The 24,700-nt window shown below is 40.4% G+C and overlaps 3 protein-coding genes across 17 annotated transcripts in view; 2 read left to right on the top strand and 1 right to left on the bottom strand.

Annotated features, from left to right (window-relative positions):
• The window catches only part of CLASP2 (cytoplasmic linker associated protein 2), a 158,989-nt gene extending 153,082 nt beyond the window's left edge, over positions 1–5,907 (top strand). For 6 of the 13 annotated variants that reach the window (XM_053669050.1, XM_053669048.1, XM_053669053.1 and 3 more), the window contains 2 exons: positions 1,492–1,608; positions 3,462–5,906. In XM_053669050.1, coding sequence (XP_053525025.1) covers positions 1,492–1,608; positions 3,462–3,548 — 204 coding nt within the window. In that variant the 3' untranslated portion in view covers positions 3,549–5,906. Of the gene's footprint in view, positions 1–1,491; positions 1,609–3,461 lie in introns of all 13 variants that reach the window. The other 7 variants (XM_053669054.1, XM_053669055.1, XM_053669057.1 and 4 more) reach the window with 3 other exon arrangements.
• Positions 5,908–11,450: 5,543 nt separating this feature from the next.
• Positions 11,451–22,964, bottom strand: LOC128628013 (atherin-like). The gene is made up of 2 exons (XM_053669087.1): positions 22,435–22,964; positions 11,451–11,544 (listed from the first exon to the last, which is right to left on the bottom strand). The coding sequence occupies exon 1, from the start codon at positions 22,962–22,964 to the stop codon at positions 22,437–22,439; it is 528 nt and encodes a 175-aa protein (XP_053525062.1). The 3' UTR covers positions 11,451–11,544; positions 22,435–22,436.
• Positions 22,927–24,700, top strand: part of UBP1 (upstream binding protein 1) — a 53,635-nt gene continuing 51,861 nt past the window's right edge. The window contains exon 1 of one of the 3 annotated variants that reach the window (XM_053669081.1): positions 22,927–23,336. In XM_053669081.1, coding sequence (XP_053525056.1) covers positions 23,224–23,336 — 113 coding nt within the window. In that variant the 5' untranslated portion in view covers positions 22,927–23,223. The remainder of the gene's footprint in view (positions 23,337–24,700) is intronic. The other 2 variants (XM_037148197.2, XM_053669080.1) reach the window with 2 other exon arrangements.

Genomic DNA, 24,700 nt, shown 5'->3' with positions numbered 1-24,700 from the left:
ACACTAATGGCATGAGCAAGCAACTGTCTTGGATGTTCAGAGCAAAGAATTTTCCAGAAATAGCGAGAGAGAGAGTGTGTGTGTGTGTGTATGTGTGTGTGTGTGTGTGGGTGCACATAATATAAAATGTACCATTTAATCATGCTTGAAGTGTGCAGTTTGGCAGCATTAAATATATTGATAATGTTACACCACCATCACCACTATCCATTTTCAAAACTTCTTAATCATCCTGGATGGGAACCCTGTGTCCACTAATCAGTAACTCCCCCTTCTTCCTCCCCCCAGTCCCTGGTAACCTCTGTTCTACCTTCTGTCTCTCGGCTACTTTCTAGGTCCCTCATGTCGGTGGAGTCATCCAGCATTTGTCCAGTGTGGCTGGCTTATGCATTTAGCATAGTTTTTTAGGGTTCATCCATGTTGTAGCATGTATTCAAATTTCCTTTTTGGCTGAATAATATTCCATTTATGTTTATACCTCAATTTGTTTATCCATTCATCTGTTGATGGAAATGTGGGTTGTTTCCCTTTTTAAATTAACAAATATATATTACAATGAAATTTCTTGTTAATATCTTCTTGTACTTACGTGTATATATCTAGTAGTAGATTCCCAGGTATTACCAGATTACTCTCCAAAGTGGTTATACTGATTTATGGTCACAGATGCAATGGGTTTTTTTCCTACACACACAAACCTATGCACATAAACATTGTAACAAAAATGGAATTATATTTTGTTATTTTGTAACATGCTTTGCGTAACTTAATCATCAGTTGTGAAATTTCTCTAGCCAATAATATTCTATTATGTAATTTTAATGGCTGACTAATAATATATTGTGTCTATATTAAGACTCTTCCTGAAGAGAATTAATCAAAATTTATCTCCTTGTGCATTTATAACATCACCTTTGTGGCTCTTTTCTAAGCCCTAGAATTTTAAATTGTCCTTGAAGATAAGAGCCAAATCTCTTCTTGATCTGTGCTTTGATACTAAGAGGTGTATACATAACATGAATATGTCATACATACAATGGATACTAATTAAATGTTTGTTGAATAAATACTTCAGAATAGTGGTGGGGATTGGGCAGATACTAAGCTTAATTCAGCCTGGGTTATAGGAGTGCCAGGCCTAGGAGTTGAGGTTTTATTGGATAGTGAGGAACTATTGAATTCTCTAAAACAGAATCCTTTAGGGAGGTTAATCTGGAGACTTTTTGCAGGGTGCATTGGCAAAGGGGTAGCCTCAGTCAAAGAACTGCAGCTTTCCCAGCTCAGTGAGAAAGGACCTGATTAGGAACACTGACAGTGAAGGTGCCAGAGGGGAAAGGGAAGGGGAGAAGCGCGTGTCTCTGCCTGAAAAGGTTGAAAAGTTACTGGTCAGTAAACCTTGAGACCTCATCTTGGAGTGGCATCTTCTGTATCTGTTAGAATGGCACCTTTCTCAGATCTCTGAGGAGTGCTAATAAGGACTTTCCGTTTCAGGGTTACGATAATTCAGAGAGCAGTGTTCGGAAAGCTTGTGTCTTCTGCCTGGTGGCCGTCCATGCAGTCATTGGTGATGAACTGAAGCCGCATCTCAGTCAGCTCACGGGCAGTAAAGTAAGTACAGCCACTTTGTTCTAGAGATGGCGGCCATGGTACATCTTCAGAAATTTTTTGTGTTGGTTTATGTTAAAGGGTCCATGTATATTCGGCTTTTAATGTCACGTTTGAACATTCAATTTAGTCCTCCTGCCATGTGCATTTTAGCTATTTCTGCTTTCATATTTGTCAGTTTGCTGGGGTTGTTGGTAGATTGCTGTGAAAGAAATGCCTGTAGCCTCTGGTCACTTACAATAGCCAACTTCTTGGCCACTCCCACAACCAAATCCCTACCCCCAAAGACTGTTTAATTAAAAAATAGATAGGGTTATATATTCATGGATTACTTTGTATCTCCCAAGTAATGGAACACTTGAACATATTTAAATTTTCCCCTACAAACTATGGTAAATGTTTGGTCTCCTTCTATTCTTATTTTGATCCAGATAAGTGTACAACTTTGATTTGGTATATCTCTCCAACTAATTTCTCCAATTAGTTCTTAAGGCTTAAAAAATCAGTAAAATAAGTCTTGCTTTTCTCATCTCTTTGATGCTATCAAAATTCTGAAATTCATTCTAGGGGATGAGGATAAATTACAATTGTTGAGTTATGGCTTATAAACAAGATAATAGGAGATACTTGCGTTCAGTTAAAGAGTTTACTCAAATCCTAATGATTATCATTACTGTGATCATATTTTATGTTTAAAATAGCAAAAGGGAAGAAAAAACACTTAAGAAGGAAAATGAGCTTAGCTAAACACCTTACATTAAATACCTACATAAGTTATATTTAACACATAGACTAAAGCAGTGACTCTTAACTCTTTCTGGGTAAAATTTTTACCTAAATCTTTGAGATTTAGGTGAAATCTCATTTCAAGAAAAATAAATAGATACAGAAAATTTTATAAATAATTTCAAAAGATTCAGTGAATTCCTGAATCCCATGGACCCTGGGTTAAAAACTTTTGAATCAGAGAGTTAATGTTAAAAAAGAAAACTTTGAACAATAAAGTGGGTTTCAAAGAAAAATGTATCCCACCTTTTGTGATGAGCTTAAATTAGGTCCTAACAATCCAGAATTGTCTGTAGAAGAATTAAACTTCAGCCCTTTCTCAGAATACCAGGCACCCAGAGATGTTGCATGTGAAGACAGTAACCAAATGGGAGAAAAATGTTTGGAAATGACGTTAGATGAAAAAAGTGGAACACAGTTGTATGTGCACCAGCTACAAACTTTGTAAAAACGTGGTCACATACGGTAAACACTGCAAATAATCAGAGCAGAGCAATCACAAACATTAAGAGGACAGTGGCATAGTTGTCTACGATCTTTGGTCCGAGAACCCCAGTGCCTAATTTCCTCTGCTGGCCTGCTTCTCTCCTACCTCTGAGAATGCAAGCAGTGACTCACATGCTTTGTGCCTGGATGTCCTCGTATATAAAATGCTTTGAAGATAAAGAAGGATCATATAAGGCAGTTAGTATATTGTAAAGCACATAGTGCTTAAGCGTTTGTCATTATTGTCTTAATGATGACTTCTTTTTCTAAATGTACTTGAATTGATATATTTTAACCATATTTTCTGAAAGGACGTGCTAGACTACTCAATCATGAACAAACAGAAATTTGTGATTTCTAATCATGTGATAATGGGCATTATAATAACCCCTCAGTATAAAAAAATCTTTTAGGACTAGGGTGGTGGGGAAGGGTGGGGGAAAAGGCAGAAAACTCTACTTGAACAACAGTAAAAAATGTTTTAAAAAATCTATCTTTTGAAGCTCACCTATGTGTATATAATTTTTAAAAGATCATAATTTAGAGCAGCTTGCTCAAATGACATGTTTGGTTTTGATCTGCAGATGAAGCTACTGAATCTTTACATCAAACGTGCACAAACAGGCTCTGGAGGAGCTGACCCCACTACTGATGTTTCTGGACAAAGTTAGTGAAGCTCATCAAAGTGAACCAGGTCTCTCAAAGAAAGGACAGACAGACCACCCTCATCAGTGAAAGGAAATTTTCAAATACATCTTTTGGAACTTACCATTGTTTCCTAGTTTTAGTTTTTTGTTTTGTTTTGTATTTTCCGTAACAGAGGACTATCCTCAGTCTGCATGTAACTTTTATGATAGTTATTCCAAATTCAAGAAGAAGCAGTATTAACAACAGTTGATCAATACAAAGTAATTTTAAATCAAACTCATCATTTCACATGTTTGTACTTATTTGTCTTCCCGTTAGCCTTTGCCAGTGTTATGACTGTATAAATTTTTTTAATGCTGGTTAAACAGGAATGCTTAAAGCTTTAAAAGTTTAACAGTCTAAAACATTTTTTTTTGCTTTTTTTCAAATGCAGAATAATATTTTTATTGCTACTTTAGTTTTGTTTCCTATCATGTCCTATGCTAGAAATATTGAAATGACGTGAAACAAAGCAGACTAATTTGAGCCACAGCTGGACTCTGTCGGTGTGACGGTGATACATGTCATTAGTTGCAACTTCTTTGGGGTTATCGGTAGTTTAAAACTAATGCCTCAAAGAGAAATGTTACAGAATCAGCCAGTTTTGTAAAACTGATACTGTTTGTCGGTTATTGATCTTGCCATCTTTATTTAAAACATGTCCCTCTATGATCCCTCAAGAAAGCTGCACCAAATCATCTGCCTGTCTTTTTCTTGATACTTATTAAAATAGAAGGTTTCATTGCAGGGTTTTTGGTTTGTTTGTCTTTGTTGTGAATGATGCTTTTTTTATATTTATTAATATCAAATTCACTTATGAATAAACTTGACAATGGAAACAAGACAAAAAAAAATCAAGTGCATGTGTGTCCTTGACAGTCTTCTGTTTCTCATTGAATAAACAAACTAATTATTGAGACATGGGAGTCGACCAGCACCTTTTGTTTAAATGGTGGAACCTGGTTTCCTTTTTCCATGAAATTGTCTTACTTGAAAACATTGATCCTGATGAGAGAGAAGATGGTGCCAAGGCTATTACCTTGTATAATGGGCTCAAATTCTCTACCTCTTCAGGGCTAATACTTTTAACTGAGCTGCTGCCTATAGTGTCTTTTGGAAAACTACTTAAAGGGTGATTTTCTGTTACTTTTCAAAATCACCTTTTGCTACATCTGTTCTTTCCGTGTGCAGCCAACTTGCAAAAATTAACCAGTTTTGGTGGAAGACAAAGTAGATCATTTGGAACCAGGATACTAACGATTGCTCATCTTGACTTTTTTTTAATCCTAACATAAAGTGAATTTGACTGGAAAGGCAAATAGCTGTTAGGGAGCAATTTGCTGTTGTTAACAGAGTTATCTGTACTTTCTTTGTTTCACTGAAAAAATGTAGAAATGTATGTAAAGACTTTAAGACAAAAGTACTGAATGGATGATTTGTCATAGGCTTTTACCTTTGTTTCTGTTCTAGCAGCAGGAAAAGTTTCTCTATATCTCCTCCCCTTTACCTGTAACAGTTTTGTTTTCTACTGTTAATTACATTGTGTATTTATAGTTCTATGCTTACTGTTGTGCATATACTGGCAATAAAACTGTACATAACATTACTTGAAAAAATTAACAATGTATATCAGTTGTGTTGCTGTCTCACGTGTGACAAGTCACTTATAGCAAGTTTTTAAAAAATCTTTAAAAGGTCATATAGCAAAAAATTTTATAAATGCGTCTGAGAAGAAAACATCAGGTACAGCAGGTACAGTCAAATATATATATAGTTATATATGCATGTATGTATGATAGCTTTATGATGAAAAGGCATTTTAGCATTGAACACTTGTTAGTAATGGTTTATGTTCCATGACTTTTGGTATGTTATATAATTATTTTTAAACTAAATACTGATTTAATTTGGCCTGTTCTTTAAGGTCCTGCTTTAATTACAGTTGACAACTAGATAGAGTGACCTACAGGGAATAATAACTCTGCTTGGAAACTTAGATCAAGCACCTGGCATCTAAACGCAGGCACTCAGAAACAAATAAACTGAGTAATGGAAAAGTATGGTTTCATGTGAATAAGTGAAAGCTAATATATAAAAACAGGAAAAAGATTTAAAATTTTCCAATTTTAGTTGTTAAGACTCTAAGTTATTGACTATTCCAATTTCTATATACATTATACTCTTAATTTGTTCATTTCAGGAACATGTTTAGATGTCAGCTATTAAAAAGAATGGTGATAAAGAGCTATTGGTTAATTTTTCCTGTTTCTCTCCTAAACTAATTATCAGTGTCATTCATTTACTGCACTGCTCAGAAGTAATTAAAAGCATATAATTCCAGATGGTAAATAAAGTATGTTTATTTCTTGTGAGTTTTTAAAACATAACAGTAGACTTCACTGTGGCTGGTATGGCTCACTGGATTGAGTGTTGGCCTATGAACCAAAAGGTTGCTGGGTGGCTTCCCAGTTGTGGCACATGCCTGGGGTGCAAGCCGAGACCCCATTTGGGGGCATGAAAGAGGCAACCAGTTGATGTTTTTCTCACACATCGATGTTTCTCTCCCTTTCTTCTTCCCTCTTCTCTCTAAAAGTCTGTAATAGACTTCTGACATTTTCATGCAAGATAATGGTTTGAACCTGAGGTGTCAAATTTGGAATAAATTTGCTGTCTTTTTCATACTTTATAACTGTTAATTTAGGATAACATTTATACTAAATAAAAATGAGGATTAGGCGCTGACTGGTGTGGCTCAGTGGATTGAGTGCCAGCCTGCAAACCTAAAGGTTGCCAGTTCAGTTCATAGTCAGGGCATGTGCCTGGGTTGTGGGCCAGGTCCCCAGTTGGGAGCGTGTGACAGACAACCACACACTGATGTTTGTGTCCCTTCCTCCCTCCCTCCCTATCTCTCTAAAAATAAATAAAATGATTTTTTTTTAATTAGGATTAGTATATTACTCCATAATACCTGAGTGCTTTTTTTAACTTAATCTTGGATGTCTTTGATTCCTATATTGTTCATTTTATTGCAATTATTATAATTTTACAGCTATGCAAAGGAAAGGTCTATAATTAAGCTTCAAAAAAAAACTACCAGTTAAAAAGTATTGTAGCATATTTGCAAAATAATGAAAACTAAAGAAGAAAAAATTGTCTCTGTTAGCACCACTTGATACAATAGGTTACTATTTTGTGGAATACAACAATAATGAATTTGACTTAATACTGAAAACTGTGAGGTACGTTAAATTTCATTAAGCAGAAGAATGACAAGATTAGCATTAGCTAATATGTTGAATGCTTCTATTCTATGCGCGTATTTAACAGTACATCTAGAAAATATTAAATCTTTTCTTCTTCCGTAGGATGACTTCCAGTGTCAGCCATGTATTCCTTCCTATGTGTGCGCCATAATCCTGGCTTGTTGACCTTCATATAGCAAATAGCTACATCTTTGGCACACCTTCAGTTACCGCATAGTAGGCATGTTATTTATTTTATAATTGAATATATTGGGGTAACAATGGTTAGTAACATATAAATTTTAGACATACAGTTCTATAATACATCATCTGAATATGGTGCTGTGTGCTCACCACCCAAAGTCTAGTCCCCGTCCGTGTATTTGACCCTCTGTTTTGTTCATTCTCCATCCAGCTCTCCTTTCCCTCTGGTAACCACTGGATTGTCTCTCTGAGTTTGCTTGTTCATGTGTTGCTTTGCTTGATATCCCACAAATAAGTGAAATCATGGTTCTCCTTTTTTTAGATTTTATTTAGTTTTAGAGTGGGGAGAGGAGGCAGAGAGAGAGGGAAAAAAAACATTGGTATGTGAGAAACATTAATCAGTTACCTCTCACATGCCCCCAACTAGAGACCTGGCCCACAATCCAGGCATGTGCTCTGACCAGGAATCAAACTGGAACCTTCTGGTCCACAGGCTGGTGCTCAGTCCCCTGAGCCACACGAGTCAGGGTAAAATCATATGGTTCTTGTTCTTTTCCATTTGACCTATTTAACTTAGCATGGTACTCTGAAGATCAGTCCATGTTTTCAAAAGCCGTGAAAGAAATTTTGTCTTTTTTTATGGCTGAGTAATATTTTATTGTATTCTATATACATCTTTTATATTCTTTTATTCATTATGCTATTACAGTTGTCCCAGTTTTCTCCCTTTGCCCCCATTGCCTCCAGCAATCCCCTCCCTTAGTTCACATCCATGGGTCATGCATATCTAAGTTCTCTGACTACTCCATTTCCTGTACTGTTCTTACCATCCCCCTGTCTATTCTGTACCTACCAATTTGTACTTCTTAATCCCTGCACCTTTGCCCCCATCCTCCCCCTTCCCCCTCCCAGCTGATAACCCTCCAAATGATCTCCATACCTAGGATTCGGTTTCTGTTCTGCTTGTTTGGTGTTTTTGTTTGGTGTTTTTTAGACTCAGTTGTTGATAGTTGTGCATTTGTTGCTATTTTAATGTTCATAGTTTTGATCTTTTATACAGTTCCCTTTACCAGTTCCAGTAATGATATGGTGGTGATAAGCTCCCTTAGTTTTACCTTGTCTGGGAAGCACTTTATCTGCCCTTCCATTCTCAATGATAGTTTTGCTAGACAGAGTAATCTAGGTTGTAGATCCTTGCTTTTCATCACTTTGAATTTTTTAATATTTTATTTATTTCTTTTTAGAGAGAGGGAAAGGGAAGGAGAAAGAGTGGGAGAGAAATACCAGTGCGTGGTTGCCTCTTATGTGCCCCTTACTGGGGACCCGGCCTGCAACCCAGGCATGTGCCCTGACTGGGAATCAAACCTGCGACCCTTTGTTTCACAGGCCCGTGCTCAATCCACTGAGCTACACCAGCCAGGGCTGAATACTTCTTGACAGTCCTTTCTAGCCTACAAAGTATCTTTTAGAAATCTGCTGACAGTCTTTTGGGAACTGCTTTGTAGGTAACTCTCTTTTTCTCTTGCTGCTTTTAAGATTGTCTCTTTAGTTTTTGCCATTTTAATTATGATGTGTCTTGGTGTGGCCTTTTTGGGGTTCAACTTTTTTGGGATTCTGTGCTTCCTGGACTTGTATGTCTATTTTCTTCACCAAATTAAGGAAGTTTTCTTTCATTATTTTTTCAAGTAAGTTTTCAATGTCTTGCTCTTCCTCTTCTTCTGGCATCCCTATGATTTGGATGTTGGTAAGTTTGGAGATTTCCCAGAGGCTTCTTATTCTATTCTTAGGGGGTTTTAAATTCTTTTTTCTTCTTGCTGTTCTGATTGAATGCTGTTTTCTTCCTTATATTCCAAATCATGGATTTAAAGCTCGGCTTCATCTTCTCCACTGTTGATTCCCTGTGGATTTTTCTTTATTTCACTTCATGCAACCTTCATTTCTGCATGGGTCTTTTTTATGCTATTGTAGTACTAATGATTTCTGTGAGCATCCTGATAACCAGTGTTTTGAACTCTGCATCTGATAGGTTGCTGATCTCCATTTCATTTCATTCTTTTTCTGTCCCTTCGTTGGGCCATATTTCTTCTCCTCAATTTAGCAGCCTCCTTTTATTTGCTTCTGTGTACTCTGTAGAGCTGCTTTGACTTCTTGTCTTACTATTGTGGCCCATTGTAGAAAAGGCACCCATATGGATTAAATGTGGCTTCTTTAAATCCTTGATTGTCTGACTTCCATACAGCTTGATTTTCTGATGAGTCTGGGTGAAATATATCCTGTAGTCTAGTTGTAATTTTTGCTGTAGCTGTGCAGAGAGGCATAGTGTGTTTACCTACACCCCCATCTTGGCCAGAAGTTTGTACCTCTTTACCCAGTCATCAGTCTGAAAGCACTTAGATTGTTTTCATATGTTGGTTATTGTGACTAACACTGCAGTAAACACGAGGGTACATAGAAAGTGTAGCAAAAGTAGATTTACAGTTCATATGGAAAATAATACAATAATAATACAAGAGTAAACTTTTGCCTACTCACAACTATAAACCTACTTTTGCCCCACTCTGTCAGGAAAAAGTCCAGCCATTGTTAATACAATGAGAAGAGCTTGCATCACATCAGTGTAACCTGGCAGCCAAGGAGAGTGGACTGGAATGTGCATGTATGAACACCGATGACTTCAATAGTCAGTGGGGGCGGTAGATGCCATTGAGTGACACTGTACTGTGTGCCTGTTGCATTCAAAATGACTGAGTAGAGCAATGAATGCATCAAATTTTGTATGAAGCTTGAACATTCCTCCACAGAAACTATTTGGTTGATTCAGGAGGCTGCAGCTGTGGGCAACTGGTGATTGGCAGCTTCATCACAACATGCCCACTCACACATCAAGTCTTGTGCAGAGACTTTGGTAAAACATCAAATCACTCAGGTGACTCAGTCCCTCTACAGCCCAGATTTGGTGCCCTATGACTTCTGGCTTTTCCCAAAACTAAAATCACCTTTGAAAGGGAAGAGAGTTCCAACTTTTCATGAGATCCAGAATAATATAATGGGGCAGCCGGTGATAAATATGACTGGGAGAACTGTGTGAGATCCCAAGGTGCCTGCTTTGAAGGGGACTGGGGTGCCATTGTCCTGTGTACAATATTTCTCATACCTTCAATAATGTCTCTATTTTCCATAGTACATGGCTGGATACCTTCTGGACAGACCTCTTATCATGAATAAGGTTTCAAATTTTTCGGTAGATAGCATACTCAGAAGAGGGACTGCTGCTGGATAAGGCAGTAACTATATTCTTAACTCTGAGGAACCTTCAGGCTGCACCAATTTATATTCCCACCAACAGTGTACAAGTGTTTCCTTCCCATCCTTTCCAATACTTGTTATTTCTCATCATTGATGAAAGCTGTTCTTAAGAGGTGTGAGGTGGTATCTATCTCGTGGTTTTGATTTGCGTTTTCCTTATAGCTCATGATGTCGATCCTCTATTTATATATCTGTTGGCCATGTGTGTATCTTCTTGGGGAAAGTGTTCAGGACCCTGCCCCTTATTTAACTGGGTTGTTTGTGGGGGGTTTTGTTGTTGAGTTGTGTAAGTTCTCTATGTATTTTGGGTACTATAAAGATATTACTGGAGGTACCTCTGCACTGAACTCTTAAAAATGAACCCCGGCTGTTGTGGCTCAGTGGACTCATTGCTGGCCTACAAACCAAAAGTCTGCCAGTTCTATTCCCAGTCAGGGCACATGCCTGGGTTTCAGGCCAGGTCCCCAGCTGGGGACATGCAAGAGGCAACTGATCAATGTATCTGTCACACATCACTGTTTTGCTCCCTCACTTTCTCCTTCCCTCCCCCTTTCCAAAAATAAACAAATAAACTTTAAAATATATTTATAAAATAATTGAGATGGTAAATTTTATGTTAAAAAATAACTTAGTAATTAAAATGAGGTCAAAATATAAAAGTGATTTAGAACTCTTCACCACCTGATTATTGTGAATGACTATATGTACAGATGTTCAGATAGATAATACATAGACTGATATCTGTGATGACATACAGTTTATGTAGAGAGAGAGAGATAAGAACACAGCAAATTGAAGCAACCCTTTCAAAAGCAGCTGTGTTGAGAGGTGTTGATAGGACTCACCCACAGGAATTGTGAAATTGCAGTCATTGCTTCCTCTCTTATTCTCTCTCTCTGTTTTGCCTAGCATGTTGATTTAACTGATCTGACTTTACCACTCATCTCTGTGTTTGTTTTTCTGGGTTTGACTCCTACAGTCAGTCAGACCCGCTCTGTCTGAGTCTTAACCTCCTTAAAGGTTTACACTATGGCTAGATCTTCCACTCTTGCCTTCTGCTATTGCACCAGCCACCTGACGTCCGACCCACAGATTTCCTTACCTTCCCAGAGGCAGGGCAGCAGCATGGTTTAGAGCATGGGCTACGCAGTGAGACGGCTCAAGTACAAAATCACTATTTCCACCACTTGGGCCAGTTAATTCATCGCTCAAGGCCTCAATTCCTTATCTGCAGAACGGGGGGAAGCATTGATTACATAAGATTACTGAGACTAAATGAAATAATGGGTGTTTCTTGCTCATGCCCCACGTGATGTCCTTTACTGCACACCTCAGACAGTGGCGGCAGCCATGCAGCTGACCCACCGGGCTGGGCTGCTGGTGTCTTCCTTCAAACTTATTTTACCTTTGGGCCTGAACTGTTGCACCTAAGGATAATAAAGTCAGCATTTCACTTGCAAAATGCAGGGCTTGTAAAATTATTTCTATTGCATTAAAAAAGAATATAGCATTAAATTTATTATCCTAGCTATTTGTAAACATAGGGCCCAGTAGTGTTAAGTATATTCACACTGTCATTCAACAGATCTCTAGAACTTTTTCATCTTGCAAAACTGCAGCTCTGTCCCTGTTAACCACTGACTTCCACTTCCCCCAGCCCTTGGCAACCACTTTTCTACTTTCTGTTTCTGTGATTTTTGACTCCTTTAGATACTTCATAGAAGTGGAATCCTATAGCAGTTTTCCTTTTGTGACGGGCTTATTTTACTTAGCATACTGTGCTGGAGGTTCATTCCTGTTGTAGAACGTGACCAGGATTTTCTTTTTTAGGCTAAGTGGTAATTCTTTGTATTTATATACCCCATTTCTTTATCCATTCATAGGTTGATGGACATTTGAGTTGCTTCCACCTCTTCCCTATTGCGATGCTGCATAGGTGTTTTCTTTTTTCACCTGTGTGTTTTCTCTGCAGTCCACAATACTTGGAGCATAGCAAGTCTTAATACTTGTTTTATAAGTGAATATATGGATGAGTGATTTCTGTATTTAGAATACCCAAATCTTTTAAAAACAATAGAATTGTTCTATGCCTTTCACATTTAGACTTTTGTTGCTGCTTTATATTTTAGCACAAAAATCTGTAATAAATATCGTATACTAATTGTTCTATCCGATGTGTCTTGTTTTATGGTAAGCACTTAGACACATTAACTTTTCATTCCAGTCCTATAAGGCAAGTATTATTACCATCATCATGCCCAATTTACAGAAGAGACTGAGACTTAAGGGAAGTTCATTGATTTGCCCAAAGTCAGGAAACTAGGAGACTAAGTACCCAGCCAGCCCCGAAGACTAACATTGGGTACCTAAGGTAGCAGCATTGTTTCAGGAGACCAGCCGGCTACTTCACGGCAGACTGACTACATCGAACCTGTAAATCCTGGAAGGGCCACAAGTTTGTACTCAGGGGAATTAGCCCATGTACTGGGGATGGTTTTGCCCTCCCTGCTGGCAGGGCCCGAAGCAGCACCACGATGGGGGTTTACAGAGCGGTCCATCCGCCAGCACAGGATCCCAAAGGACATCACAGCAGCTAAGAGCTCACTTCACAGGAAGTAGGTAAGAGAGAGGGCCTGTGACAAGAAGCCAGTTGTGGGGCACGCCACCGGAGAAGACGAAAACATAGGCCCACGGACAACACAAAACAGGTACCGCAAAACTAGTCTTCTTTGGAATTTATCTGACATCTCTTGATGTTGAAAATAGGTTTCAGGAAATGGGATCAATAGGAACACATATTTTATTAATAATTGTGTTCATAATAAGCCCTTGTCCAATATCCACAGCCTATGAAAATGTAAAAATTAGCCCTGGCTGGTGTAGCTCAGTGGATTGAGCGCGGGCCTGCGAACCACACGATCGCGGTTCGATTCCCAGTCAGGGCACATGCCTGGGTTGCAGGCCGGTTCCCTGCAGGCCAGTTCCCAGCAGGGGACGCACAAAAGGCAACCATACATTGATGTTTCTCTCCCTCTCTCCTTCCCCCACTTCCCCTCTAAAGATAAATAAATAATAAAATATTTAAAAAAAAAAAAAAAAAGAAAATGTAAAAATTAAAACTAAAAGCAAGACAAACAAAATGGACCCAACAATAATCTCAATTGTCCTAGCACAAAAATCAGCATCACCCATGAGGAAATCCTTCTCGTAGTCATTGAGTGTCTTGGCCAAAAGGAAGAACCAAGAAGGAAAAATACCCCACATTCAAGACAGGCAGCACACACTACCCAGTATCCCTGGGACAAGGGCCTAACTCATTCAGGGAAATGGCCCTAGAATGTTACGACTCAGGGGTAAATGGCCAAGTCATTAAAAGGCTACAGTTTGGCCCTGGCTGGTGTGGCTCGGTGGATTGAGTGTTGGCCTGCAAACCAAAGGGTGGCTGGTTCAATTCCTGGTTGGAGCACACGTCTGGGTTGCAGGCTGGGTCCCTGGTTGGGGGCGTGCAGAAGGCCACCAGTCAATGTTTCTTGCATCGATGTTTCCCTCTCTCCCTCTCCCACCTCTCTCTAAAATTAAATATAAAATTAAAACAAACAGAGGCTACAGGGTGACTGAAAATAGTGTGGCAGCTTGCCAGCTTTGTCTAAACTTCGTTCCAAGAGTATCCCCCTTTAGGAATGTTTGAGGAACCAGGGTTTTTTCTCATGGATTCCCTTGCTGTCAAATAAGATACAAGATTTTGACAAGTGCTCATAATCTAACTTGTCTGAAAGGTTCTTTTCAGACTGGAGCCCAGCCACACAGTCTGGGACACTTAAGTAGTGAGATTCTGTTTTGCCATATTCTAAATCTCTTTCCAAAAATGTACTCCAAGTTCAGTGAGCTGTGTGCAGAAATGTCCCGACAATGTGACTCCCTGTGAAACCCCGAGTTGAAAATAATCCTATCCTTACTTGAAGATCTAATGGACCACGAGCTGAGTCTTCCGTGGATTACCTGTGAAGCTGCAGTTTACACACTGCTTTCCAGAATCAGAGTCTCTTTTGTAGACCCAATTTTTAAATGAAGTTTGCCAAGAAAAGAGTTGAGCACTACTTAATCTAATACTGTAAATTTAACCTGTTGTTTATTGGCTTTTATCAACCATTGTTGTGCCAGACATTTGTGTAAATGGCATCTGCTTGCTCTTGCATGAAACACTGTAGCCCTGGCGAAGGATGAACTGACCAGAGACCCTGCAGACTAAACAGGGACACTGGACCAGAGCTGATGTAATCCTAAGAAAAGTGAACATAACCCTGACAATGAAAGCAAACTGTTTCTAAGTCTGATGGTGAGAAGTAGAAAGGAGAATTTGCCAGCTCAGTAACTGCATAGGCAACTATGGGCTGTATTCATTTACTCCAGTAAAGAACCATTGGAAACAGCTGAACTTACCCCAGTGACCCTGACTACTGATTTCTGACTCTGCCACCCAGAACTTCAGAATGCATTTGTGTTGCTTTAAGCCACCAAGTTTGTGGCAATTTGTGATAGCAGCTGCATGAAACTGATAAGAATTATGTTGAAAGAAAAGGAATTGAGCTGTCCTGGAGTATAATGAACCATTTTCCAAGGTCATCTTACCTGCTTCAAAATGGGAGACTTTAACTTCTTAAGGACCATGTTCATTAAAATCAGTTATTACCATACTAGGGTGGGAGCTTTAATTTTAACGTTTGTAATCTGAAGCAAGAAAGTAAACAGCCAAGGGAGGAAGAGGACCTGCACCTCCAACTCTTTCTTATTTGTTCATTTAGAACGCTGGGTTGCATCAAGTGATAATGCCATGCCTGAAAAAACTTCCATTTTTTCAGATTCCTATTAGACAGTACTGAATATTCCCAAATGAATCTATTTTCACAACAAATTTACAGATATAAGTAGTACCTCAAATCAAGAATTCACAAACTCAGGCTATAGATGGATTTTCCTGTATGAAATAGAGTTGACAGACACAGAAGGAAAATTTAAGAAAAATCTCAGTGATATTCAGAAAAGAAGACAATTAAAATATCCAGGATAAAAGAGTTTTGGTGGAAAACAGAATGAGATATTGAGGACAGAAATGAAAACAACCAAGAAAATGAACTGAAACAAGGACAGAGGCAAAAGCAGTCAGAAAAAGTAACTGGTAGACAATAAGCAAAAGTGATCCATCATCTGCACCAGGGGTGTCAAACTGACCTTCACCGGGAGGCCACGTCAGCCTCTCAGTTGCTTTCAAAGGGCCGAATGTAGTTTCAACTCCTCAACAGCTAAGGAGCAGTTACATTTATACAGTCCTAAAATTGTTCCGGCCCTTTGAAGGCAACTTCGAGGCCGACGTGGTCCCCAATGAAAATGAGTTTGACAGCCCTGCTCTACACAACTGGAGTTCCTGAGAAACAGCAAAAGAGAATAGAATAAATATTTAAAATCCCGAAATACTGTCCAGAAAGAAAATTGACCTAATTCAACATACTGAAAAGGCACACCATATTCCTGAAAAATTATTCTGGAATAATTCTTAGACATATATCCTAGTAAAACTATTAGACTTTAAAGGTAGTGTGGGAAAATCATCTGGGCCTAGAGGGAAACAGATCAATGACATAAATAAAAGAAAAGCAGGAGGGCATTAGTCTTCTTTTTTTTTTTAAGTTTTCTCTTTTTTTTTTTTTTTAGTTATTTTTCAAGTACAGTTTTCTGCCTGTTTCCCCCATCCCAGCCCACCCCGCCCCGTGCTCCCCAGACATTCGTCTTCTTGAGAACAATATATAAATCAAGGCAAATAAGTAAATCATAAACTAAATCAATGACATTGAAAATAGGCAACCAGCCCTGGCTGGTGTAGCTCAGTGGATTGAGCGCGGGCCTGCAAACCAAAGGATCGCAGTTTGATTCCCAGTCAGGGCACATGCTTGGGCTGCAGGCCAGTTCCCAGCAGGGGATGCACAAGAGGCAACCATACATTGATGTTTCTCTCCCTCTCTTCTTCCCTTCCCCTCTAAAGATAAAGAAAATCTTAGAAAAAATTTTTAAGAAAAGAGGAAAAGAATAGAAATAAACCAAAACCAAAAGCTGGCTCTTTGAAAAGGTTACACTACTAGCCAAGCTAACCAAGAGAGAAGACAAAAATTTACCATTGCTAGAAATAAAAGTGGAGAAACCCAACAAATACTACCTCAGCCAGGTGGTGAAGGTCAACAACAACACGCACAAACCACACTGACATTGTAGACTCTTGATATTCGTATGTGACGAAGGGGCGCTTTATCCCTGTGGTGTTTCTCTCTCAAAACCAGTAACATGACTCTAAGGAGAAAAGCATGAGCAGAAGTCCAATAAAGGGGCATCCTGGAAAATCCTTGACCGGTACTCCTCACAACTGTCAAGGTCATTGAAACAAGAGAAGTCTGAGAAGCTGTCAAGAGGAGCCTAAGGAGAACCTGAGGGGCCTAAGGAGACATGACAACTAACCGTAACGTGGCATCATGGATGAGATCCTGAAACAGAAAAGAACCTTAGGTGAAAATTAAGGAAATCTGATTACACTAGGAACTTTACATAATAATAATGATAGTTGGTCCTGGTTCTTTAGTTGTTGAAAATGTATTATACTAATGAAAAACGTTAATAAGGGAAACCGGGTCTAGGTTGTACAACGATTCTAATATTTCCATTTTTTCTGTAAATCTAATACTTCTAAAAAATGTCCATCAAAAAACATTGGGGATCAGGAAACCTCATATAAAGGAGACTGAAGAGATTCAAAAAAACAAATGTAATCGTGGCCTTGGATAGTATTCTGGATTTTAAAAACACCAATATAAACAACTTAGGGGTAAATGGAGCGATTTGGAAATAAACTGACTATAAGGCAATAGCTCTATATTTTTTGCATGAAATTATTAAATTTCTTAGGTGTAATAATGATACTACAATTATGATGGAGAATTCTCTGATCTTATACATTTTGAAGTATTTAGATTTGAAATATTGTGAAATGTACAACTTAATTTCACATGGTTAAGCAAATAAATAAATAGAAACATAGAACAAAATGTTAAAGTCAAATATAATAAGCACCTCCAAAAGGCTGTACCTCCTAATACCACCATCTTGGGGGGTAGGTTCCAACATACCTACCCAAGGAGACATGACACATTCAGATGATAGCACCCATGAACCTCTTAACAAAGAGAGAATCTGAAAGAATGCATATTTTGAAATGGTAAGCAGCCCAAGAATCATCACCAAAAAAGCATCTTTGCTATTTGTCAGAATTTGAAAATCATACCATTTGTCCTAAATTTTTCTTGAGCATAATAGTTGCTGTGCAGAAATCCAAGCAGGTGGAGCTTTTTAGTCTCAGCAGTAAAAGAAATGTGAACATTTCTTAAAGACCAGATTTGCTACATCGGGAGGAGCTCATTCTTCCTGTTTACCTGCTGCATCTTCTGTTCATAGCTGTAACTAAGTACTGGTTGAATAAAGACTTCGTAAAGAGAGCAATTGCTTCTTTAGCTGATCCCGGGGCCACATCTAATTAATGGGGGGGGGGATGGTAGGTATGAGGTTATTGAGCTCATATATATATATATATATATATATATATACACACACACACACATATAAATGTATTCAGCATATATATAAAAGATATATAGGGGATATATATAGATATATAGATATACATATCTTATAGTAGCTTTTCTGTTTGTAGCACTACCAACTTCATTCACAGTTTTGGAAAAAGCCAAGAACAGAGTGTGTTTTGGATGTGGCTAATCTTCTCCATTGCAGGTGACATAAAATTCTAGTGGCTAAAATTCTCTTAAAATTCTAAGAGATCCCTTCAACTTAGTCGCTCTCTTCAGTGAAAGTTTGTGTGTGTGTGTTTCAGAGATATACTCCAACTGTGTATTTTTGGGGGTTGCACTGTACAAATGACATTCTCACTGTACATTGTGTAATGTATTTATAGGAACTCTTTATATACTAGGGAAATAAAACTTTTGTCCGTGCTCCAAGTTCTAAAAAGATTTTTCTTTCTGTTCACTTTTAATCTTGCTTATGGTAGTGTTTGCTATGAATAGTAAAATGCTTATGTTGTTAAATGTATCTAGGTTTTGTGTCATGGTTAAAAAGGCTTTCCCTCCCTGAGTTCTCAAATTACTCTCCCATATTTTCTACTAGTGTTTTATGATTTTGGTTTTATCCTCTTTAACCTTTTTGAAAAAACAAAAACCTTGACACACGTGGAATCAGTCTTGGTGTAAGGTTTTTCAGGAGGTTCAGACTGATTCACAAACCACTTATTGACAAGTCCATTTTCCTTCACTGATTTAAGATGCTAGTTTTTACTGCATAATAAATTCTATAAGCATATTGATCTGTTCCTATATTTTTTTATTCTCTTCCCTTGCTCATCTAGACATTCAACAATGCACACTCTTCAAAATATTTAGGTCTTATAATGTTTGAATACCTTTTAGCTTTTCCAAACTTTCCTGGGTTATTTTTGCTCATTTACTCTTGCATATTAATCTTAGAACCAGTTTGTCCAATTTAAAAGTTCTGTTAGTATTTTTATTGGAATTAGTTGAATTTATTGGTTAAAGAGAACTGCCGTTATAACATTGGATGCAGTATTTTTTATGTTCCGTGTACTTCTGTGTTCGTTTTTTAAAGAAGTTGGGTTCACACAGTTCTTTACAATTCTTATTATTTCCTAGATATTTTATCTTTTTCAATCTTATTAATTGATCGATCCTCTTCTTCCATTCTATTTTTAAACCTGTTTGTTTATATAAACCTATTGGTTTGTGTGATTACATTTTTACTTGTTTTCCATGAGGTTTCCAGATATATAAGCATATATCTGGATCATTTAAACTGATTATGTAACTGATCATTTTAACCTCCTCCTTTCCATGTTTATATCTTTAACTTGATTTTCTGATCTAATCTGCTGTGTAGTGCCTTCAAAAACCTATTAAATGATAATGATGGATGTGGCTGTTCTGGCTAGAAATGCCTATAAGAAATGTAGCTCTGTGTAAATGTCTTTGACATTTACACCTTCAATAGATGGAGACATTCTCCTCTTCTTGGAGGCTGAGTGACTTGCTTCCATAGAATAAGAGTGGAAGGAATGGTGTATGGTTTTGGTTATTAGGTCATAAAAGGCACTGCAGTTTCTTTTCTCTCTCTTGGTTTACCTATTCTGGAGGGTACCAGCTGCTATGTTTTGAGGACACTTCAAGCAGCCCTGTGGTCCCAAACGTTGAGACCCTGAAGCTTCTGGCTAACAGTCATGCAAGTGAGCTTGAAAGTAGATCCTCTTGCCCCAATTAAGCCATCAGATGGCTGCAGCCCCAGCTGATACCTTGACTGTACCCTTGGTGAGAAACTCTGACCCAGAACAACACAGCTAAGCTGCTCCCCTGGATATGTGTTATTTTGTTTATTGGAGGAGATTATAAATTAATTCACAAGAAACCCACAAAGTTAAAAAATGAATTGGATCAACTTGGACTGGGACAGTGATAGTACACCATGAAGAGAGGATCCCTGAACAACTACAGACAGTATTTAGCTAAGAAAACTATTTAGCTGTAAACATGGGGCTGGAAAGATGACTCTGGGTGGAACCAAGAGCCCCGTGGATGGGGATAAGAGCCATGTCAGTACTTCCAGGAAGTATGATGGAGTCCTAATCAGGGAACTGGCAACATTTATCCAATTGAATTGCAGAATTTCAGTGGACTCATGACTATAATGTGCCTTCTATCCTCCACTCTTTGAAGGGAAATGTCTATAGAAGTATAGTTTCCTGTGCCTTTCTCTTTGTTGCATGTGATATACGTGGTAGTGGTTGGGGCAGATCAGTTGTCTTTTTAATTCACAGGTCTTCCTATGGAAAGGAGACACTTAAGGAATTACACCAAGGAACTGCATTCAAGGAGCCTCACATACATCAGTACCTCTCAAGGTCCTGGACCTTAATGCCATAATAAAGTGAGATCTTTGTAAGTAGCCCGGGAAGGAGGTGAGTGTATCTTGCATGTGGAAAGAATATAAAACATTTGTGGCCAGAGGGTGGATTTTGGAAATTTTAAAACCTGACCCCCAAATTATTTCACTCTCCTCCCACCAATCTGATTCTGTGGCTGCTTGACTAATAGCACACAGTACCACCCTGGCTGATGTAGCTCTGTGGACTGAGCACCAGCCTTCGAACCTGAAGGTCACCTATTCCATTCCCAGTCAGGGCCCGTGCCCGGGTTGCAGGCCAGGTCCCCAGGGTGGGGCGTGTGAGAGGCAACCACACATTGATGTTTGTCTCCCTCCCCATCCCTGACATTAAATAAATAAAATCTTTTTTAAAGCAATCAGTAGAAAACAGCAACGACCAATTAGAAATGACACAGATACATGGGTTATTTTCGCAAAAGCAACACAACTATAATAAATATCTAAGGAAAACCCATACAAGAAGCGTGCCAGGCAGACATATGAAAAGACTATAAAATGTTACCAAAGAACAATGAAAGACCTAAATAAACGGAGAAACACGAATGTTCCCGGGTGGGAAAACTCAATATTGTAACTATCAATTCTTCCTAAGCTAATCCATTGAAAGAGCAAGGGTGGGAGGTTGAGAGGGGACAGAATACTGAATAAGATTCTGAGTTAGTTTCTGGTCCCAGGCCTTAAGTGTTAAAGTAAAAACATTCACCAGCGCTTGTTAAAGATGATGAGGCAGGCTTTATTCAGGAGCATCATAATAGGTATAGGAGCCACTGCAATGGGATTTTGCAATAGGGGAAATGGGGCCCAACTCCATACAGGTAAGTGGGAATTTAGAGCCAGGGAACAAGTTGGAGATCAGTGGCTATAAAATTACTATGAAAAAACGTCAAGTTAGTAAGGGTTTTTTTTTTTTTTAAAAACCCACCTTACAGGACTCTTGTTGAAGGCATTCAGCAGCCCCAACTGAGGTCCCACTCAACAATCAGCAATAAACATGGGACTACTGTTGACCTATGGTAAATGAACCAGGAGGCTTTGGTTAAAAATATTTATTCAGGCTCTTAGGGTTTGCAAACTGGAAACACAACTAGGAAATAATCCAGAATGTTCTGAAAAAAAAAGTTGGAGGGTTTTCTAGTTAAACATATTCATGAGAGGAATCAGTTCTGCCTTCTTCGCCTCTGAATTGGTTGAAAACTGTAATACTCTAGACATCAGATGATTTAGATAATGGATGTCTGGTAGTCTGGATAATAGATGTCAGGTGGTCTGGTTCCAGGGGTAATCAGAGGTAAACCTGCGGTTTGATGCATACGCAGGCATTTAGGCAGGGCTGTAAAGTTCAAACGTTTAAGTTCCCAGACTAGTTAAAATAAGGATAGAATAATATCCTCATGCCTCAACCTATTTAATTTTAGTAATTTGGCAGATTGACTATACCGACTCCATTTTATACTTCTGTATTCATCAGTACAGAACCACTTGAGGTGACTTTAGCCCCAGCCATCTGACTCCACCCATAGGACAGACCCTGGGTGAGAATCACCTAGCTAAACCAAGTGAATCCCAAAACCATGCGAGGTAATAACACCATTGCCAGCTGTTACTGTGATCAAACGCCTAATTTAACTCAAGATCGCCATACTGTTGCCAGCAATCAGCAGTGGTGGGAAGACTTTCCAGAACGATTTCTCAAGAGCTTTGATTGGCTTACATTCACGTCAATCAGAATTTTCCGTCCAATCGGCCTTTCAGGCCTCAGATAGCAGACGAACCTATTGGCTAAGACTCCCTATCACTCTCTACCTGTAGTTTGAGCAAGATCCAGAGACTACCCACAAAGACCACTGACGAGTTAAGCACCACAGGAAGTGGCGTTTGTGCTTCCTCTAGTGCGGTCCAATGAACTCTTTATTTTGGCAGCAAATTCAGTTCTGGAGCCCGCCCAAGAGGAAGCACATTCTGATTGGTTGTTTAGGACAGGGGCACAGAGACTCACGGGAGCCTCGACCAAGCACTTGCCATCATTGTCCAGTTCGCCGGTCAATCAACTAACCTTTATGGATGGGCGGAAACTGGAAGCCCTTTTGGCACCGCCTTTTCCTGGGCTGGTGTTCCGGAAAGCAGCAAGGCCGCAGGGGCCGGGAACTTGCCGTGTGGGCGGGGTCGCGCTGCACCGCTGGGACAGTGCCTCCGCCGTGACAAACCGGGAGTGCCCCGAGCGCGGGACCCTTCGGGGCGGGCCTGCGCCTGGGGCGACCTCGGGGCGGGGTCGGGGCGCGGTTGCTGGAGGCGGAAGCGGCGAGAGAGCTCGAGCAGGAGCTGTGTCGAAGCCATCGTCCGCGTCCGCGGAGCGGCGTCGGCGGGGTTGGCCGGGGCGGCAGAACCTGGGCGGGCGGGCCGAAGCCCGGGGGTCGAGGCCGGGGGTCGGGCGACGGGCGGGCTCACCCCCACGCGGTCGTCGGAGCGGGCTAAACTCCCGCCCCCGCGCAGTCCTGGGGAGGATGCAGCCCGGGGCCCCGGGGTGGGGAGGGCAGCGGCGTCGGCTTCAGCGCTAGCGGCGCAGGGGGTGGGCGGCGGCGGCATGAGGCGCGGGGCCTGCGCCCGCGGGAGGGAGGCGCTGCCGGCGGCCCTGCCATTCCCGCTGGAGCTCCTCGTCTTGCCCTGCCCACGGGGCCCCGGCCGCTCTCGTCCCGGCCGCCGCTCGGGCCGCTGCTGGTGACCACTCGCCGCGCCGCCGGAGGCTTCACCCGCGCCCTCCCTCAGGACGCTCCCGCGGAGCTTTGGGCTCTAAGCCCCGCTCGCGGAGGCAGCGCTGCGTGCCGGGCGACGGCGAGTCCGGAAGATGGCTTGGGTGCTCAAGATGGACGAGGTGATCGAGTCCGGGCTGGTGCACGACTTCGACGCCAGCCTTTCGGGCATCGGGCAGGAGCTGGGTGCCGGCGCTTACAGCATGAGGTACCTGGTGCTTTGGGGCGGGTGGGCGGGCGGTAACCTCTGACCCCTTGGGAAAGGCTTGCAGGACCCTGTGCCTTCTCCAGGCGTAGCTGTGATGATCGGTTCCCTGGCCTACCTGGCTTTGGGTCAGTCCCCTGCCGCGTGGCCGTCGGGGCCATGGAGCCTCCCAGGCTTCTGCACACCCCAGTGGCGGGCGTGGAAAGGCGGCCCTGCAACCTTCGGCACGGGTACCGTGCTGGAAGACTTCATTTTTGCAGTAAAACATGTCCGGCTGTTAAGTTGGCTTGTGTTAGTGGGGGAAGGGGTTTCATTTCCTTGCAAGTGATTTACAAGCCACTTAGAGCTGGAAAACTGGGCGAAATGATAGGACTTATATTGAGAAAGTACTCTGTCCAAAGTTTTGGTATCAGTTTCTACCCTTCTACATTGTAGTCTTTCTTAGTTGCAAGTTTTAATCACTTGATATTATAGTACTAATTGTATTTGAAAATAGCTACAGGGGAGGAAAGCACATCAACTTAGTTAAGGTTTTGTGATGGCCTCAGAGTGAAATTTTTCATTTTGGGGACTACCCTCTTGGGCTCTTTCCTTTTGAAGAAGGCTAAGATGCAGTGATTGTGCCACAAACAATAATTTGTTTAGTCTTCACTGCCTATAGCAGCAACCACACATTTTGTTTAATTTTGAGGGGTTGAAACAGATCTGGAGTTTAGTCTCTGGCCTTTACCATAAAGCATACTGTTTTTTTAACTTATGTTAGTTTGGCAGGTCTTTATTTTTCTTTCTTACCTTTCTTTGAAATATAGTTTACATACTACATATTCACCTGATTATAAGTATAAAATCTGATAGTTTGGCAGCTTTCGTTAAGGTGAATTGAGATTTTCCAAACATGTTCTTAAAGTAATGATGCCTGATGCCTTTGAAGTGCTGTCCATTTCCCAGTGACTGCCACGCATCTTGCTGCAGCTCCACGGGCAGGGACAGGCGCCTAAATGTCTTAAGAAGGACTTCTGGGTCAGGTTGGGCCTGGGGGTTGGGGAGCAGCTCGCTGAAGTAATTCAGTTTTTAGATCTTGTAAATAAAGAACTCTCAAAAAGGTGCAGATGTTACTCAGTGAGGAAGTGCCTGATGAAAACCTTTTTGCACCAGTCTCTAATTCTGACTCCGCTTGTGCTGGTCTCTCTGAACTTGGCACTTCTTCTCCCTGCTGTTGTGCAACTCGAGGGTGCTGTAAGGTGGCTTGTTTTCTGGAACAACTGTTTCAGTTGTGGAGGAAATTGAGCTACTGAAAGTCATAGGGTCAACCCAGTCGGGATTACTAGAGGCAGTGATTTCCATGTGAAAAGCTGGGCCTCCAGGGC

This window comes from Artibeus jamaicensis, unplaced genomic scaffold (genome assembly GCF_021234435.1).
Source record: "Artibeus jamaicensis isolate MK-2021 breed Jamaican fruit bat unplaced genomic scaffold, CSHL_Jam_final contig_519, whole genome shotgun sequence".
In the NCBI taxonomy this organism is placed as follows: domain Eukaryota; kingdom Metazoa; phylum Chordata; class Mammalia; order Chiroptera; family Phyllostomidae; genus Artibeus; species Artibeus jamaicensis.
The sequence above is the reverse complement of the archived record's forward strand: the minus strand, read 5'-3'. Positions and strand labels throughout refer to the sequence as shown.